At 35.8% G+C, this 20650-nt stretch overlaps 1 protein-coding gene across 1 annotated transcript in view; it reads right to left on the reverse strand.

Moving 5' to 3' along the window:
• THADA (THADA armadillo repeat containing) overlaps positions 1–20650 on the reverse strand; it is a gene marked incomplete at both ends in the record, with an annotated part of 34974 nt that overhangs the window by 9434 nt on the left and 4890 nt on the right. Inside the window, 8 exons of the mRNA XM_084234490.1 lie at positions 4461–4584; positions 7695–7817; positions 8506–8661; positions 9564–9736; positions 11846–12576; positions 13827–14047; positions 15272–15366; positions 16554–16737. Coding sequence (XP_084090616.1) covers positions 4461–4584; positions 7695–7817; positions 8506–8661; positions 9564–9736; positions 11846–12576; positions 13827–14047; positions 15272–15366; positions 16554–16737 — 1807 coding nt within the window. The remainder of the gene's footprint in view (positions 1–4460; positions 4585–7694; positions 7818–8505; positions 8662–9563; positions 9737–11845; positions 12577–13826; positions 14048–15271; positions 15367–16553; positions 16738–20650) is intronic.

Below are 20650 nucleotides of genomic sequence, written 5' to 3' on the forward strand. Positions count from 1 at the left end.
ATTAGGATGATGCTGACATCGTTGAGTAAGTTGGGAAGTATTCCTTCCTCTCCAATTTTTTAGAAATTTGAAAAGAAGTGGTTAATTCTGTCTGCTAGTGGAGCAGGCCTGCTTTCTGCTGCTAACTTTTTGGCTGTACCAAAAAGCCAGTAAGCAGAGACAAGAATTGAATCTATAAGCACTTTTATTTATCAGCTTGCTGGCCACTGTTCTGAGAAAATGGTGGGTATAACACCCTAAAGTAACTGTTCTGTCATAGCCAATGATCTGTGAGAACGGTGGGCATAGCATAGCACCCTGAAGAAACGCTTCCGCCATCTCATATTGAGCTGGCATTTTTATTATGTTACAGGAAGACAGTTGTAAGCAAATAGACCATCAGAAATAGCCTGTCACAGTTGATACTTCTGGTTATTTGTCATGTTCCACCCCCAGAAATTGTTATCAGCCTCCCAGTCATCTTGACCCTGGTACATCTGAGAGTGTCAATGTTTAACACTCATTTGTGGCATCATCAGGGGAGGAATCTCAGTTTAACACAAGAGTCTTAATTTAAAGAAAACAGACCCTTAGTCATGTAGTGTGGACTTGCAGCCTAGGCTTGTGTATGTGCAGATTCCTGTACTAGGTATGGTGCCCTTGCCTTCTAGCCCAGCTCCCCTTTACATTGAATATCTGGTAGAACTCACCAATGAAGTCACTTCCACTGGACTTTTCTTTGTTGAAAGGCTTTGATTACTAACTACATTTCTTCTTGTTTTTAAAAGATTTATTTATTTATGCATACAAGAGCTGGGGTACAGGCCAGAGGTGTGAGGGGTGAGAGGATTCACCAGAGACAGAGTGGGGAACAGAACAGGCAGACGGACTGAAATACACTGCTGAGGGGAGCAGTGGGCGAGACAGGAGAGGTCTACTCCGCCATGTGGGTTGCTCCCTGGTTGGCTGGAGGATCGAACTCGTGCTGCAGAGGCTGTGGACAGCTTCATAGGTTGCGTCTTAATCCCCTGCGCCAACAGGGAGGCCCACTAACTACATTTCTTTCCACAAAGTGGTTATAGGTCTGTTTAAATTTTCTATTTCTTCTTGTATCAGTAATATAAAAGTTTCTAGAAAATTGTTCATTTAGGTTATCTAATTTTTTGGAAATATAATGCTTATATCAGTCTTATAATCCTTTTCATTTCTGTAAAGTCAGTAGAAATGTGCCTAGTTTCATTTCTGATTTTAGTTATTTGTGTCTCCTTTGCTATTTTCTTAGTCAGTATAGCTAAAATCTTGTCAATTGTGATCTTTAAAAAAAAAAAACTTCTCATTTCGTTGATTCTTTGTATTGTTTTTCTATTCTCTATTTCATTTATCTCCAATCTAATCTTTATTATTTCCTTACTTGTGCTAGATTAGGGTTAATTTATTTTTCTTTTAATTTCTTGAGGTATAAATTAGGTTATTGGATTGAGATTTTTTTAAGTAGGTTTAAATCTCCCTATGAGCAGTGTTTTGTAAATTTAGTAAGCTGTATTTTTGTTTTCACTCCTCTCAAAATATTTTCTAATTTCCCTTGTGATTTCGAGCCATTGGTTGTTTGAGAGCTCTGCTCAAATTGGAAGCCTTCCCATTCCGCTATATGAAATAGAACTTCCCATCCTCCCAAGTACTCCATATCTACCCCCTCCACCCCATACCCTCTCATCTACCTCACCCCCATTTTGTTGAAGCAGGTTTTCTTAGTCTTTATAATCTCTCCACATAAAATTCACTTGTCAGTTTATTGTCAATCTTCCTTTACTAAAATCTACACTCAAAAGTGGGGAGCACATTGCTTTGTACATCGCATATTCTTCACTGCTGGCCATATAAGAAGCAGTAAATAAATACTTGATAAACAAACCCTTTTAATCTTATTGTAGAATCCAATTTTTCACTTAATATTGTCAAATTTTATTCCAAGGAAGAGACATGCATTTGGCTTATTCTTCTTGAATTAGGACATATTGAGAAAAAGGTAAAGCCCGTTTTTAGTAATCCCAAATCACAGTCCTTGTAATAATATAAAAATTCACTTGAGATAAAGAATAAAAATAAATGTGCATATCCCATCCTGTATTTCATGGTCATGCCTCTTCAGTTTCCTTTAAAGTTAATGGTTATAATATGGTTTGCTCCATTTGCTTTACCTCCCAGTTGTTTAATTAACATAATTACCATGACATCAATCACTGCTCAATTACATGTGACTCATTCATTAGGAAGATGACTCAGAATTTTTACTTTTAAAGTACATTTAAGTACATTAAACTACTCTTCAATTGAATAATTACCAGTATAATTCAACCTACTGTTATTTTCCTTATGAGTAGGTAAAACTAAACCTACATTAAATGAACAAGAAACTTTTTGCTAAATGGACAATCCATCACTTGCAGATAAAACTGTATAATCTATATTCAATTGTAGTAAATTCCCTAAGCTGATGGATATCTCTGTATTTATGTTCTATGGATGCTTTAACAAATCACCGCAAATTTGGTGGCTTAAAAAAAAAATCACAGTAATATAATGCAAAGTGATGTAAATCAGTATTAACTCAATAATAAAAAATATTTTTTATAAGAACACAGTAATACATCTCTCACAGTACTGGAAGCCAGAAGTTCCAAATCAAGATGTTGGTAGAGCCAGGCTCACTCTAGAGGATCACTGGGAGAATTCAATACGTGTCTTCCGGCTTCTGGTTGCTGCCAAGATTCCAGGTTTATAGCATAATCACTCAGACCTCCACCTCCACTGAGACAAGGATTCCTTCCCGCTTCTGTGTTAGGCCTCCCTGTGCCTCTCTAACTTATAACACTGGCAGTGGCATTTAGGCCCACCCAGGTAATCCAAGATTATTCCATTTTAAAACCTTTAACTTGATCACATCTGCAAAAACCACCTTTCCCAAATAAGGTTGTAAGCATTCAGAGGTATACATCATTTGGCATCTAAGGATTTAAAGATATGAGTTTGAGGATTTGATGTGGAAATCTTCTGTGGTCATTTTTCAGCTTACCATAGCTACCTTAATCAGGTAATCAAACTTGTCATAATCAGTAATGGGACAAACCAGTATTATATACCTGATACGATGCCATAAGAAAACTATATCAACTATACAATATTCCTGCCCAAAATTCATAGCCTGAATCAAATCAGAAGGAAAAAAACAAACTGAGATACATTCTTCCAAATGTTAAAGTCATAAATTAAGAAACTTTCTAGATATCAGGAGATTAGACTCATAATAAGGTAATATAATACATCATCTTAGGTTGGTTCCTGGATGATAGGAATTCTTTTTTCCACAAACAGTCACTTATTGAATCATCTAGCAAAATTTGAATATAGATTGTATATTATAGAACATAGAACGTAATATATAGAATATAGAACGTAATATATTTATATTTATGTCATTAAATTTCCTGAATTTGATAGACATGCTATAGTTATAAAATTAATAAGAGACACAAAGATAAAGCATTTATGGCAAAATATTAACAACTGATGAATCAAGGTATGTAGTTGGACATTGAACTATTCTTGAAACTTCACTGTTGGTTTGAATTTTTTTCAAAGAAAAATGGTTTCTTCAAATGAAGCAAGCCTGCCTCATCAAAAATATCCGTCTTCCTCTCCTCCAAATAATTAAACTTTGTCTAAATGTTAAAAAAAAATCCAACTAGAGTATAAAGTTCTCTGGTTCTCTGGCCCTTCCTTCTGAAAGAGCAGCTAAGCAGGATATTTTTGTTTGATGATGAGGGCTGAGCTCTAACAAGAAATTCAGATATAAAAAAACATACTGTACCAGGATAAAAAGAATCATTTCTGGTCAAAAAGGAAAAAAAGACTCACAGAGAGAAATTAAATGCTTATCCTCTCAAATACCACACAGAAGGAGAAACAAAGGGCATCATTAAACCAGAATGCCTGGAAATGACATGTTCATATTGTCTTTCAAAACCAGATCGAGACTTATGAGAACAGATAGCCTAGAAGTGAAACCACACTTTAACCACAAAGACATACTGAGGAATGTTATACACAAGAGAAACCAGGAATATTGTAATTTTTATTATAATTTTTAAAACTAAACTTACAGACTGGGGATTATCTTGAAAGAACAATATGCTTATTGGGTGAGGGTGAGAACAGCAACTCTTCCCATAATATGCATAAATCTGTAAAAACTATAGCTTTGGTTTAGCAAACAATGATCACTGAAAACAGTTCCTCTCCATTATATCCCTTATTGACAAATTTAATTATGACCTAATTAAAAATTATATAGTGAAAATAACACCTCCCATAAGAATCTAAACAAAAGACAGCATTACTGAAACTTCGAGTAAACCAAAAAGCAGAAATATGCACTTTGCAAGGAAAAAGAATACTTTCCCCAAACATTATTGAACCCTTACCTTCTGGTACAGGAAAAACTTCAGCTATAGAACCTAAAATGGTTAAAGCTGAAAATCTAGTTGAGTAGGAAGAGCCAGGAAACAATGCTTCAAAAAGAATGTTGCATACGGATGACATGAAATTCTAAAAACAAAAATGACAGTAAGCATAATTCAGTTAATTCACAATAGGTATCACCTTTCACTGTTTTATTTTAGTTAAGAGAGAAAGATTTGTTTAACTACATTAGTTGTTCATTTTGCTTGACAGTTCTAAGTAGCACACCTGACACAACTTTAATGAGTCAACACAATACTGGAGCTCAGACCAGAAAAAAAAACTTATTTTTAGTGAAAACAAGATTTCTCCTGCCCTAATTATGCTAAAACTGGATGAATACTGACTTTCTTCACCAGGGGCATTCTGGCATCAAAGATATATACACACCTTTTAAGTTCAAAGAACTATCTAATCCATACTATCAACAGTTACTAAATTTGATAAATATAATACTTGATAAACTTCACTATATGACTTGATTCATACAAAGATCCAACTAGTCCACTCTCCACCACCATAGCCCATTGTCTTCTATCTGCCTTTTTGACACTCCTGCTCTACCATTCTGCTATATCAAAGATAAAAAGTTAGAACTTTAAGTGAAATGCAATTTAAAAAAAAAAAAAGTAGAAAATACTTTAAACAAGGTTAAGTCCTCTTCCTCTAACTAAACAATTATTATTATTACTACTGCTATTATTTCTATGCAGGAGCAAAGAGAAAAATTATAAGAAAAAGCTGTGGTTCTCATGCATTTGCTCTGCCCCAACAGCAAACACTTAGAATTGAGCAACATATAAGCAGCCCTAGTCCTGACCGCCTCAGACAGGATCCCTGCATTCATTTCTCTCATCAAGGATAAACAATTTTAGGGATTTATCCTTTAGCCCCTACAAATCCTTAGTAAGAGTTTATTAATTTACTAATTCTATTGAGTTTCAAAGAAATAGAATAGTTATTGAAAATACTAAGATATTTATAAGTGTTATAATTTATAGATATAACTAGTTATATATATAAGTGAGCAGTACAGTATTCATGTTAAAGGGCAGTAAGTCCATCCTTTAGGCATTACTTTTCCTGACTGTTATGTCATTGATATTTTTAGAAACAGTTCATCTTTCCCTCACCCAGATGTTAACCACAACAGAGGCAGGAACTGGTTTATACATTTATGTCCCTAGTCCTAAGCACAGTCTTGAGCACAGTCCTGAGTACCCAACACACAGAAGAGGCTCAATATATGTTCTAGTTTCTTTAATTTCTCTAGGGAGGTTTCCAAATACTTTGGGCTAGTTTTCAAAACTCATTTCCCATTATTCAACTCCTCTACTTCTCTAAGTACTCTATACGTCATTCACACCAGTGAATTTACTGTTCCTCCAATTCTTCCTGTACTTTTTTAATTCCAAGCCTTCACTTAAGCTGGTTCTAAGGAAAGAATGAATCAGATGTTGAATTCAATAGCAGATTTGGATTGGTGTTCTGGCTCTCCCCTTTATTAGCTGAGGGACTTTGGGCAGGTTACTTAACTAGAAGTTTCAATTTTCTCACTTATTAGTGGGGCTAATATGCTATCTCACAATCTTATTTAAAGCTAAATGAGAACATAGAAATAAAACTGTCGTGAACTTTAAAATAGTCTAGCTATTAATATTAATTATTTAGTTATGAGATAATTTCCTTCATTTTAAGACATCTTTTCCAATTAACTCTCTTCTCCCCCAATACTGAGTCTGTTGATTCTCGTGGAGCTAACCACACTGCATGTGACACACACTTTTGTGATGACGGTGACGTGGTGCTAAAGTCATAAGCTTCAAAGCCACAGGTGAGGCAGTTGAGAGAAAATATCAAAAACATGAGGTTTTCATGTTTCTAAGTACCTATTTCATATTTTACAAGTGTCATTTTACCCCTTGCAAAAAAGAAGCAAACAAGATGCTTTTTCAGCTCTAGCAATGATCTAAGAAAGGCTGACCTGTAACTGTCTCACACATGCACCAAGCACTCAATATACACTCCAGACACTTTTAATAACTCTCAGCAAGGCTTCTTAGAACTTTTCTAGTTTACTGAGCTTTTTCATTTAACAGCCTCAAAGCCAACCTTTTAAGAGTCTACTAATCCCACTTATAGTTGAGTACATTCATAAAGTAAATCCACCAGTCAATGGCAAAAATGGGGCTAAACCTATTTCTATAAAGTTTAGGTTGTGACTTTCCAGTCTTTGCTGGTGGTATTTTACCAGATAAAGCGGATTTCAATCTTGTAAAGACTATTCTTTAGATGATTTTTTTTTTTTTGGTAGGGGAAGGAAAACATTTATTTTTTTATTTTTTTAATAATAGATTTTATTTTTATATTCCCCATACAGTTGCAACCCCCCCTTTCAGAAAGGTTGGGTTTAGATGATTTTTTTATCTTTCAAACTCAAAATTGAAAACTGAGGTCCATCCTTACTAATGTGTAAAATAAACAGTGAGTATGTCAAGGCCCAGTGTATCATTAATTAAACTTGTTTCCAAATAAAATAGATGATCTCAGGCATCTATGTGGGCATAGGAGAAATTAAGAGTCTACTTCTGAGAGGCTACATTTGGAGTAAGAAACCAGTGAAAAGCTCATTCTTTTCTGAGAGGCAGAAATCAAATGTTGTCATACTCAACACTGGTCCAGCCCAGAGCTGCTACATCTGAGGTTCTATCTATCCCATTAACACAGGGCCCTGAAACTCAGCCAGCTTTCAAGTTCACTCCAAAATGGGACAGACTCCAAAGTTGGACCAGGGTCCAGGAATCACTAGTAAGGCACTGAAAACATGTTAGTCTAAAGGGGAAACAGGCCCAGGCACACCAGTCTTTTAACCTCGGAAGGGATGGAGGGGTTCAAGGCTGGCAATTATCTTTATGTTGCAGTACTAAATTCAACTGGCCCAAAGAAACTGTCCATTTTCTAGGTTAGCCCATTAATCTTATTGTGTAACAGACTGCAAGTCCACCACTAGTTCTACACCTCAGGCTATCTTCAAAGAAGTATCAAAGCACCAGAAGGCTTATATAAAACCCAGCATGATGGGAAAAAAAGCACAAAAACATTATTTACCAACAGACTTCCATTTATTTCCCTTTGATGCTTACTCAAACTTGTTTCAGGTTTCTTAAAAGTCAACTGTTTAGAACTATATCACCTACCTGATATTGCTGTAAAGAAGCAGAAGGGTGCTGTTGGGTTAGCTCAATCTCTGGTTCAAGTTTGGATTTATTTTGCTCCAGTTTATAAAGTGCCTGAGAACTTTCCTGTATCCTACAAAACAACTTTTGAGCAAAAGAAAAATGAGGGCAAATGTGAGCCACATTAAACTTAAATGTCAGTCTAAAAGGCAAAGGGAGAAGTTTCTAAATTCTTTAGTCAGGCAAGGAAAGTACTGGTTTTAAAACTTAATATTGACAGTGTTTCTTTCTAACAGAACGTTATCAGTGATATTTTTCAAGGGAAAACAAAATAATACCACAAACCAGAAAACACAATCATTAAACCACAGTTCTCTTACTTCCTTTAGGTAGGCATGAACTTAAAGATGATAAACTCACTTCTATAGAAACTCTTCACCCCATAAATGATCTGATTAACTCGAGTTGATTATTCAATAACAACTATTTCATGAGGTATTTAAAGAAACTATAAATATACAATGACATCTTTCTTGGCTTACAAGTTTTCTTAAAATACTTTACACCCTGAAAAACTCCAGCACTAGATTTTTCTTCTTGCAAAAAAAAGATCAAGGCTGATTTATTACACCAGAATGGAAGACTTTTCATTATGGATTTTAATCTCAAATGTAAACTTTGTGGGCTCATGGAAGAGTTCACAGATGGGCCATGAAGAGATGCAGTCGTCCAAACCCATGACCATTTTATTCCCCAAATCTCCCAAAATGTGGCGTCTTTATACCAGGGCAAAATTCACCACTTTTCTATACTTTCTGATGAGAAAGTCTACCTTTTTAAGAAGAGAACAAATCTGTTGCCGCACTCCTGGAGACTGATTGTTAAGATTATATGTGATAAAGAATTGAATCCATTGCATTTCTTCTGGGGAAATGATTTCTGTGCTTCGATTACTTTCACAAAGTAAGCCTAATGTATCTATCCGCACCTAAAATATAACAAGCAATAAAACATTAATTTTTCAATGAAATGAGTGAAGCCCAAGCCACCTGATTTATTTATTTACAAAGGCAAATAAAAGAAAAGAAAGTAAGCTTCAGTTTACCCATATGTACTTCAGAAGGTACCTAACAAGTTCTTGTGGTTACTTACTATAAAATTATTTATGAAATGTGTAAACTGGGTATTTTTTTTAAGTCAACAATCTTAAAGATTCTTATTTCATACTAATGTTCAATCTCCTTCTCTCTCCTCTTTTCTCAGTGATCACTTTAGCCCAATATTGTGTCTCTTTGCTCTTAGATACATGGCACGCACATCTAACTGGTCTCCTGGTTTCTTTTCTTCCACCCTGGAAATGCATCCCTGTTCCCATTAATGCCACTTCCTTGCTGAAGCCAGAGTGGCTGGGATTCAGTTACCAACAGAATGAAATGGGAGGTCTTCAGCCCAGCATTGCAGGCTTTCATGAAATGGATGAAACACTCCATTCCTGCCACAATGTCCTTAATCATCCTCAAGACCGTGTTTATTTTGTCCTTCCATTTTGCATGCCACTCCCATGCTCCCTCTCCTCAGATCACATTCATCACTTTATCAACCACAGCCTACTCTGAGCCTCCCAAGTCCTTGTACATAAAGGTACAATGAGTACCTGCATTGTCCTCCCAGGGAATTCCATTGCTTTATGTAGGTTTTCTTATTCCCTCAACTAAACTTTAAACAGCATGATACCAGGTCTATACTTTTCACTTTCTACTCATCCTCTTCATGGATCCCCTAAAATGGTATTGAACACAAGATAAAAGGATCTCTTTATTGGACTGCTAAATGAATAAATGAATCAGGAGTCTACTGAATGTAAGAACTCCAATTCTTTTGTTTACTTACTTGGCAGTACTGATGAATTAAGCCTTGCTTTATTCTTGCACTGGACACAAGGTCCCGCCAGGTATCACTTGTAGACTGAAGATGTCCATGAGCTCTAGCTGTGCGTAGACATGCCATCAGCGCTCCCAGTGCCCCTCTACTATTACAAGACCCTAAAAATGGAAAAGACTGCTCTTATTTCAAAAGCATAACAAAGAGCACTACTGAGCCATGCAACAACAATTCTCATGTTTCAAATTAATACTCTATTTCAAACATTTAAAAAATGTATTTTAAACTACCAGCTAACATGAATTAAAATTCCTATTATAATATACTCACTATATACAAAGATCCAACAGTTCAGGTCTCAATAATTTCAAGTAAGCAGAATCTTCTTATTGCTAACTTAAATCAGAATTTTGCTAATATTTTCACTTTTTCCTTGATACTTAGAAAATAAACTGGATAGTAAATCAGGAAAACTAGCAGGTGGTGAAATAATTTAAATGAATAAAAAAATTAAAATAGCTTTGGGCAGGGACAGGAAAAACATTCAGTGGCTAAAGACCACTATTTCTTTAAAAATAAATACTGAATGAACTGGAGCCTCCCTGGTGGCACAGGGGTTAAAGGCACAGTGCTATCAAGCTATCACCAGCCACTGCAGCATGAGTTTGATCCCCAGATGGCCAGGGAGCTAACCCAAATGGTGCAGCAGACCTCTCCTGACTTGCCCGCTGCTCCCCTCAGCAGTGTATTTCAGTACATCTGCCTGTTCTGCTCCCCACTCTCTCTGGTGAATCCTCTCACCCCCCACACACACCTCTGGCCACCCCAGTTCTTGTATGAATAAATAAGTAAATCTTTTAAAAAAAAAATAAATACTGAATGAACCTCTATGCAATTGTGGAGTTACTTTTTCTTTCTGATAAAGGACATTAAAAGGAGAGTCATAAAGAACTTGATATTTTCAGGCTAGAACATCAGCCACTCCCAAGGAGTTAGGGAGTTCTGGCTCACAGGGCACCTTGATATAAAAATAAAGACTTCCTTACATCAAAACAGATTCTGGAGTCCTAACTTTGGATAGCTTCTCCAAAAGGTAAAAATAATTGCTATTAAAAATTACAAGTACATTTACAATATATGCAAATCAAACCACCATATTATATCCCTTAACATACAGTGATGTATGCCAATTATTTCTCAATAAAACTGGAAAAAATTACTTTATTTCTGTTCCTTTTCTTCTCAATAAACTTTTTTCTTTCCCTAAACAAAAGGAAAAACAAAAACAAAAACAAGGGCCTCTCCTGGTGGCACAGGCGGTTGAGCACAGCGCTGTGAAGCTGTCCGCAGCCTCTGAAGCGCAGGTTCGATCCTGGCTGGCCGGCAAGAATCCCACATGGCGCGGCAGACCTCTCCTGTCTCACCCGCTGCTCCCCTCAGCAGTGTATTTCGTCAGTCTGCCTATTCTGTTCCTTGCTCTGTCTCTGGTGAATCCTCTCACCCTCCTGCGAATCTGGCCTGTACCCCAGCTCTTGTGCAAATAAATAAATAAAAATTTAAAAAAAAAAACCTGGAAAAAATTATAAATAATGGTTCATTTCCATGTACAGGAATCAAATTTTCCAATTATCTCAAGGTTACTCTTGAAGTACTGAAAAATGTTTAACTATTTTAGTTGGAAGTATTCTTTAAGTGCAATGTAAGGTACCCTATTTCTAACTTATTAAACAGGATAATTTTAAGATTTGCATGATGGGTCTAGATCATCATTTTATACATTAATGTCTGAACTATGCTTTAAAGCAGTGATTCCTTCCTGAGTTTTAATAGAATGTTTATCCCTACTTTAAATGACTACAGACAGCTGTTGAAGTCATGCCTCTAAATTATTTTCATCTCTTTCCCAAAGGCAAAAACTTGCTACTACCAATTTACCAGTCTTTAACCTTGCCTAAAACGATTTATAATTACTGTTTCAATCACTTGACTAAACTATTAGATAAAACAAATAACCTTTACTTCAGTCTGACAACCAAGTAACAAAAACTTGGTAAAATGAATGAAGCCCAGTAATAAAGGAAATCTTATAATCATAACTGGAATCACCCCTTCACGAACAGAAATTACTTCAGCCACAAAATTTTATTCAGATATGTAGACAAATACTCATTTGGATCTGAAATCTCCTTTGGTAGATCTTTCTTTATTATATATAGAAGTGGTAACATTTATATTTACCTATAGTCAACATCTGCCTAATTACCTATACGTAAAAACATAACTAGAGTTACCAAAACAAAAATTCATGTTCTTACCAGTTTTAGCATCAGCAGAAGTCTGGAGAATCTTCACCATATAGCTTAAGCTTTCAGGGCTGCAATTCAATAATTTTGGCAAGTAATAATCAATCACATAAGATTTTTGATCCAGATTTCCTTCACAGAGTATAAAAAGGAGAGGAGAAACCCAAGTCTCATGCCACTGATCAATCCAAGTATTGTCGACAGCCTGGGATTTCAAATGACTCTTATGATTTTTAAACATGGTTTCTAAGAGGTCACTTGCATAAGGTACCAATGACTGGTCCCCCATCACCTCTAAGATTTGTGATGGAATAGTTTTAGCTATTGCCAAAATAGGCTCAATGCCTATGTGATCTACTAAACAACCCAGGCATGTGTACTTTCCTCTGATATGCCATTCCAGTTGCAGGAGACTCTCGGTCAGTTCAATAATGAAAGGATCAGATGCCAAATCTGACACTTCAGAATCTGACTCTTCTACAGTGAGTTGGTGCATTTGGAGAAGATTCCTGAATATGATTTTGGTTTGATGTCTCAGAGCATCCAGTGGATGTTCCCAATGGGTATAGACGTATTCCAAAAGTCTCCCAACTATGGTTGACTTCCCCTTCAGACTGTCCTTTAGGCTTGGGGAACCTGATTCAAGGACTTGTATGGCTGAATTAGTCCAAGAAGCCAAAATTCTAGACAGAAACATCTCCAGAGTAGATTCCTTGATCCTAAGGAAAAATGAATGATATCAATCATAAAACTGCATAATAAAAGAAAATTCATCTTACAATTATTTAGACTCTTAAAACATAAAATGCAAAGAATGACCAGAAAATTCATTAATTATTAAATTTACAACAAAAATGACATGGTCAACACAGAGCTCAAAATTGTGCATGAATCTCTCTAGCTTATAAAAAAACATTCAAAAAGGGGCACAAGGAAACTTCTGGGGGTAACAGAATATGTTAGTTATTTTAATTATGATGATGGTTTCACAAGAGTTTTTAAAAATACTGAGGGCCTTGGGTTGGGAAAAGTTAGGGGAATGGGGCTTGTCTGGAGGGCAATGAAAATACTGTAAAGTTGATTGTGATGAGAGTTGTACAACCAGGTGAATATATTGAAAAAAATTGATTGCACACTTTAAATAGGTGATTTATATGGTATATATATTATATCTCAATAAAGCTATTGTAAAATATAATAAAGAAATTTTAATTCCCTTAAAATATGCACAATTAAAAAATACATAAATTGAAAATACAAGTAAAAACTTATTTTAGAACATTGTTTTTTCTTCCTTAATCTACATGTTTACTGCTATCAGCTGCATCTATGATTTGACATTTTAAGCATATGATCATTTTCAGGCGTTATGGCAAAACACCAAAAAAAAAAAGAAATCACAAAATAGAGTCCAATGAAGTCAGAGGACCTGCTTTCAGTTCTGATTTGGGTGCCTATTAACAATATACTCTTAGCTAAGCTTTATTATTTCCAAAATTCACATTACCCATTGAACAAATTACTGTTCTGCTCCCCACTCTGTCTCTGGTGAATCCTCTCACCACCCCCTCCCCCCGCATCTCTGGCCTGTACCCCAGTTCTTGTATGCATAAATAAATAAATCTTAAAAAAAAAAAATTCTTCATAAAATCTAAAGCACTATACATACAAACATTTTTATAGTGTTTTTCAATGCTAGCATTAGATCATTAATGTTAAAACTAATTGTAGAAAGTTCACTACAGGTTAATTTGCACCAATAATTTCTGTAACTTTCTTCCTCCCATCATCCTATTGTCTCCTGTTCTACTTTCATATCCACTTCATTCCCTACACATATCTCCCTTTTAACAGAAGATTACCCTGATTGATTTTCATTGAATTACTAAGTATGTTAGCTTGGTTGCCATCTTTTAAATGTCTGACAAGCAAAAAAAAAAAAAAATGAGACAGCAGCATCAGAACTCACTGTGTACTCAGGGTGAACAGGACATGCACAGTATCTAACAGCAGGGTCTCCCCACTCGGGCCCATCATCCCATCCTGCCAATCCAACATGCTGAGTGTCCCCTGGCACAGGAATAGGAGAGCAGACTGGGAGATATCGGCACAACAAAGGTTCCTGCAGCAGTTCAGAAACCACTCGGGGATGGTGGTGCAGTCCACTGAACGGAGAAGCAAACTACTGATCTGTAAAATATAGTACAGTTAATACATAAAAAGACTCTCAAGCTTTTCAGATATTTCAAAACATAAATACAAAAATCTCTTATCCCGGAAACAGCCTAGGAAATACTGCTGAACGTAAAGGAGAAAAAAATTCTATTATCAAAAGAAAAAAAAATTAAATCTAAGTACGTGAACCATCTAGCTGGTTTCAAAGTCCTGATAAAGCACAACACATTGCCACCTGCAGGAGGATGAGCTTAGCTAAATGTCTTTAGCAGGGATTTGAGAAATAAAAAATTTCAATTTATCCAATAGTTGCCTTGCATGATTTCACAGACTTGTAGATATCTGTTTTTCAGATAAAGAGCCAAAATAATTTCCTAGATAATACAGAAACACTTCTATTGGCAAATAATTGTGGCCTAAATTAATCAATTTTATTACCATAAAATTATATTCACTGAACAATTCAGTATCTCATGCTTCCTATTCTCAAATACAAAATTTGGATTATCTATAACAAAAAGTACATATTTATCAGACAGCATTAATTATATCTATCCATATATTAATCTCTACATACATAATTTTAATATTGCAAGTATCTTTTATAATCATAAACTGAACAAAGAGCACTAGAAAAAAAACTAGAAGGGCAAACACAGAAAATACTAATAATGATTATCTTTGTGAGATGGGTTTACAAGTGACTATTACTGTCATCTATCTTTATCTGAATTTTTGGAACTTTTAGTATAAGAAAAAAGATCATCAGAAAAATTCTGACTATGCAAAAGAAAATTTTATGTTCAAAACTTTACTTTCCTAATTATATTACTTATTAAAGTAATGTTGGTTTATAATATTGTCTATGATTTACCTCTTGTTGGATATTATCCTATTACATATCCCCAAACTTTTTTTTTAAAGATTTATTTATTTATTTATACAAGCACTGGGTACAGTCAGAAGCGCAGGATGGTGAGAGAATTCACCAGAGCCAGAGAGGGAAGCAGAGCAGGCAGAAGGACCAAAGTACACTGCTGAGGGGAGCAGCGGGCGGCAGGAGAGGTCTGAGCGCCATGTGGGACCCTCCTCCGGTAGCCGGTTAGCAGCCGGGGATCAAACCAGCACTGCAGAAGCTGCTGGCAGCTTCACAACCCAGCGCTCAACTGCTATTCTTCGAAAATATCTTTAAAATATATCTACCAATAAAGTAAAATTCAAAACATAAAATGTACTTACCAAATCAGGAATCTTTTCAGGTGGATCAAGCATAGTCTTAATGAAAAGAATAACAGCTAATCCACATGTACTCTGAATTGTCTGTAAGAGATCATCTGTTTGGCAAAAAATAGAGAGGATTTATTAATGAAGAGGGATAGTCTGGTATGGTGGAAAAAGCAGATGCTGCAGGGTCAGAGTCCTAGATGCAAATTCTAGCTTAACCACTTCCTAGGTAGGCCTTGGACTAATTATTTAACCTCCTGGAGCACAGCTTTCTTTTCTGCAGAATAGGAAAACATAAATCCTACCTGACACAGTTTTTATAAAGTTTAAATGAATAATGAATGTAAAAGTTTTTATGCTCAGCACATATCTATTCAATGAGTGTGATTCCTTCCCCTTTCCTCTAATATTCACTCTCTCTGACTCTCTGCCTGCCACCTCCTGGCACATCAAGCAACACCGCCGCCTGTCCTTTCCCCTCCACTGCTGCCTCTGCATCTCAACCTCACACTTAGTACTTTTTCCTAAAATGATTTGAGGGCTTGTGAAAAGATACTCTATCAGTGCTCATTACAAACATTTCTGCTCTCACTGGCAGTGTCCCCAAAACAACCAAAAACTGAAGTGCTAGCTTTTTCTCTCTAGCATCTGGTTTGTGAGACAGCACACAAAATAATATAATGGTTTACTCAACCAGAGGTAAGATTTACGTACTGTAAATATCCATTCTGGATATCAGGGATAACAGAATTGTGACTTGTACAGGTGCCCCCTCCATCCTTTATTTTTATTCTAATGTTAAAATATTTTAAAATATTAAAATATTTTATGTTAAAATATTATGTTAAAATATTAAAATGTTAAAATATTTTAACAACAGGGGAATACAATCAGTCTCACCATGATTACTGGCATCATTTGAAGGTAATGCCTGCTGCTAAGGAAATATGGTCACCCCAACCTTTCCAGATCTTTTTTCCAAATTCAGAAATTTCTTCTGAAGAATTTCCTTTTGTTATTTAAAGTCTGTGGCTTTTCAACACTACAATTATTAGTTTAAATTATTATTTCTTTTTTGCGTATAATATACACACACACAAACACACTCTTATAAAAGTCCTTCAACAATTCCCTTGCTCAACTGGTACATTTGAAAGAAAAAAGCAAGCTTTTTCCTCACTTTGAGGGGCTGGGGGAAGAGAAGTTCCACATCTCATAAAGTATCATATTTCATATCTTCATTAGCAAAAACTGATTGACAATTAAATAATGATTATGTGTATGATTTTACACTTACCATCATGTAAAAACTTGGTGAAAATACTCAGCAATCCACACATACTTTGCCATGTGGCAGAACTGGAAGTCTTCAAATGAATTCTCTGGAAACCTTGTACTTTCTGTACTAACATCACTGTCACTCTAATGCCTACTAACAAGTTATTCATCAACTGTGTTTGAATAATATGATTTCCAGCAAACTTTCTACAAACGAAGAAAAGCCATTATTACAAAAGAAAGGTCAAGTAAAAATGTTACCACTTCTATCCTTCTCAAAATAAACACATTCCTCACAGGGCCAAAATCAATTTCAGATTATTGTAGACATTTATACCTCTTTCTTCCATTCCCATAAATGTCCCAATTATAGAGATACCTACTGTAAATTTGCAACACTCTAACTTACCTTAATATTTCTCTTTTCTCAGGCAATGACTAACCTCACTGCTCTTTTAGAATAAAAATAACAGATCAAGAATAAATGTCATAATTAACAAACTTGAATACTTTCTAAATCTTGATACTTGCTTCACTTGCTTCCAAGATGCTAGGTTCTTTTAGGTTTTCTCCTTCAGATACCTTCAGATGGCTCCTTCTCAGATACCTTGGCCAGTTCCTCCTCTTTGCTCTGACCTCCTTGTTAGAGCTCTCCACGACTCATTCTTATTCCTCTTCTTTTGTCCACCTAATTCATGCCCTTGATATCTAGCTCAAATTTTTTCATTATCCTGTGTGCTGATAATTCCCTGATTGTTATCTCCCACCCAAGCCTCTCTTTATAATTCCAGACTTATATATGCAACTCCCCAGTTAATAGCTTTACCTGCATGTCTAACAGACATATCAAACTACATAAACTTTAACCCCAAACTGCTTTACCTGGCAGTCTACACCTCTAGTCTACAAAAATTGTGTAATCATCCTTGACTCCTGTCTTCTTCACCCTGTCTGTAAGAAAATCCTGTTGGTTCTACCTTCAAAATATATCCAAATTCAGACCACTTCTGCTATCCTGGCTGAGCCACTTTCATCTCTTCCTTAAATTACTGCAATAGTCTCCTCACTGGTCTCCCAGTTTCTATCCATAGGCCTCTCAGTCTATTCTCACATAACAGAACACAAAAATGATATTAAATTTAAGCCAGGGGAAACATTTGGGGGTTCCTTCAAAAGTTAAAATAGAATTACCATATGATCCAGCAATTCCTTGGTATATGCCCAAAAGAACCGAAAAGTAGGGACTCAAACACATACTTATAAAGCAGTGTATAGAGCAGCAATATTTGCATTCGCCAAAAGATAGAAACAACAAGTGTTCATTAACATGTGAATGCATAAACAAAATGTGGTAAATATAGCCAATGGAGTATTATTCAGCCATAAAAATGAATGAAATTCTGACATATACTACAGATAATACATGTACCTTGTAAACATATGTGAAATACACTCCCAGACTTCAAACTATACTATAAAGCCATAATAATCAAAACTACATAGTATTAGAACAAGAACAGACACACGGACAAATGGAACCAAATAGAAAATACAGAAATAAACCCACAAATTTATGGTCAACTAATCTTTGACAAAGGAGCAAAGAATATGCAATGGAGCAAAGAAAGTTTGTTCAATAAATGATGCTGGGAAAACTGGGTTGCTACATGCAAAAGAATGAAGCTTGACTACTACCTCACACCATGCACAAAAACCAATTCAAAATGGATGAAAAAACTAGACATAAGACCTGAAACCATAAAATATATAGAAGGAAATACAGGCGAAACACTACATGACATACACCTCAGTAACATTTTTAAAGACACATCATCCAAAGCAGTTATAGTGAGGCAAAGATAAACAGTTGGGACTACATCAAATTAAAAAGCTTCTACACAGCAAAAGAGACAGTAACCAACACAAAGAGAACCCCACCAATGGGGAGAAAATTTTTGCACACAACACTAATGATAAAAGACTGATCACAAAGAGCTGATGAGACTCAACAAAAACAAAGTAAATAATCCAGTCAAAAAATGGGCAGAAGAGCTAAAAAGAAACTTCTCCAAAGAGGAAATGCAAATGGCCAACAGGCATATGAAAAAATGTTCAACATCACTTGTAATCAGGGAAATGCAAATCAAAACTACAATGAGATACCATTTGATACCAGTGAGAATGGCACATATTAAAAAAAATTAGCAACAACAAATGTTGGTGAGGATGTGGAGAAAAAGGAACTCTCCTGCACTGCTGGTGGAAGTGCAAACTGGTCCAACCACAATGGAAAGCTGTGTGGAGATTCCTCAACCTGCTAAAGATGGAGCTTCCATGTGATCCAGCAATTCCACTCCTAGGTATTTACCCAAAGGACACAGAAAAGTTAATTCAAAAGGGCACCTGCACCTCTATGTTTATAGCAGCACTATTTACAATAGCTAAGCTATGGAAACAACCCAAATGCCCAAAAATAGATGACTGGATCAAGAAGATGTGGTACACATACACAATGGAATATCACTCAGCAATCAAAAAAGATAAACTCATGCAATCTGCAGCAACATGGATGGAGCTGGAAGGGATCATGCACAGTGAAATAAGCCAGAAGGAAAAATAAAAATACCAGATGGTCTCACTCATAGCAGGAATTTAGAAAATCTAAATAAGGGGCCAGGAAAAAGACTAATTATAATAAAGTGAAAATCAAAATCAATAAGCAAATAGAAACTAGAGCTACACTACAGGGGGAGTAGGAGGGAGTAGGATCAAAACAAGGGGGGGTGGGAATTGTATGGGGACTCTAACCAATATGAAAATGCACACATTGTACAAAAATGAAAAATGATGTAAAAAATTTATATAAAAGGAAAAAAAAAGAAGAGGGAACAAAAGCTTGGTCAAAAATTATTATTAGTCTAAAATAAAAAGAAAAAGAAAACATGTGAAATAAGTCAGACACAAAAGGACTACAGGAGTTTACCACTCAGGGGAGAGATCTCATTTTCAGTGAAAAACTCAAGAATCATAAGATTAGAGATGGCAGCTGATAACAAAATGTGGATGATATTAAACAGCCATAATAAACAGGAAAAAAAGATACAACACACACTACAGAGGTGAGCAAAGGAATAAAAGCCCAAAAGAAGATGGAGAGAGAGCTCCTGGTGAGACAAGAGGAGACTAGGTTACAGATGGCACATAGATATGACTTCTATTCTCCCAGAACCTCCCCAAGCCAACAGTGAAGGGATTTAAAACATAAAAAGACAGGAGCATCCCTGGTGGCCTAGGGGTTAAGTCTCAGCACTATCATCTTTAAGGCCTAAGTTTGATCCTTGGCCAGGGAACTAACCCACATGGCACAGCAGACCTCTCCTGTCTCACCTGCTCCCTTTAGCAGTATATTTCAGTAGATCCACCTGTTCTGCTCCCCATTCTGTCTCTGGTGAATCCTTTCATCTCCCCACACCTTTGGCCTATACCCCAGTTATTATATGCAAATTTTTTAAAAAACAATAAAATAAAACATAAAGACATAAGCCACAAGGGCAGCAGAAAACAAGACAATAATTAAATTTTAGATGCTACAAAGAAGATAAAAAAGTGATAAATGACTTAGCAGCACCAAAAAAAGTGAATACTAAGTCAGAGAATAAACCCAGAGCAATCTGATTTGCAGTCCCAAAAAGACTTAAAACATTGCATCTAATACTCCTTGATATGAAGATAAAGATAAGGCTGAAACAAAAAGAAAACTTGACTACAAGTCTGTTCAAGAATAAGAACTCTGGATTACACCTCAAGGTCAGCAAACAACTGGTTTACCTCTAGAGAAGGTAGGACAGCAGTTATCTAAACAGGAAGATAGTACACACAGACAAGACAGTGTACCACATTGAAACAGAATTACATAAATATACACACAATGAATATCAAATGCCAAGATCTCAGCTTCTTTCCCTCACTCAGCAAACAGAATATCAGGATAATAGTTGGCAAGATTCTTCCACGGCAAAGCTGCCCTCCATGCAAAAAGTCCTAGAGATATTGACATCAGAGGTTCCCCAAAGAAATAGCCCACCTAAACTATCCTTCAATAAAACCTACAATCAA

This window comes from Talpa europaea, assembly GCF_964194135.1.
Source record: "Talpa europaea genome assembly, chromosome: 6".
In the NCBI taxonomy this organism is placed as follows: Eukaryota; Metazoa; Chordata; class Mammalia; order Eulipotyphla; family Talpidae; genus Talpa; species Talpa europaea.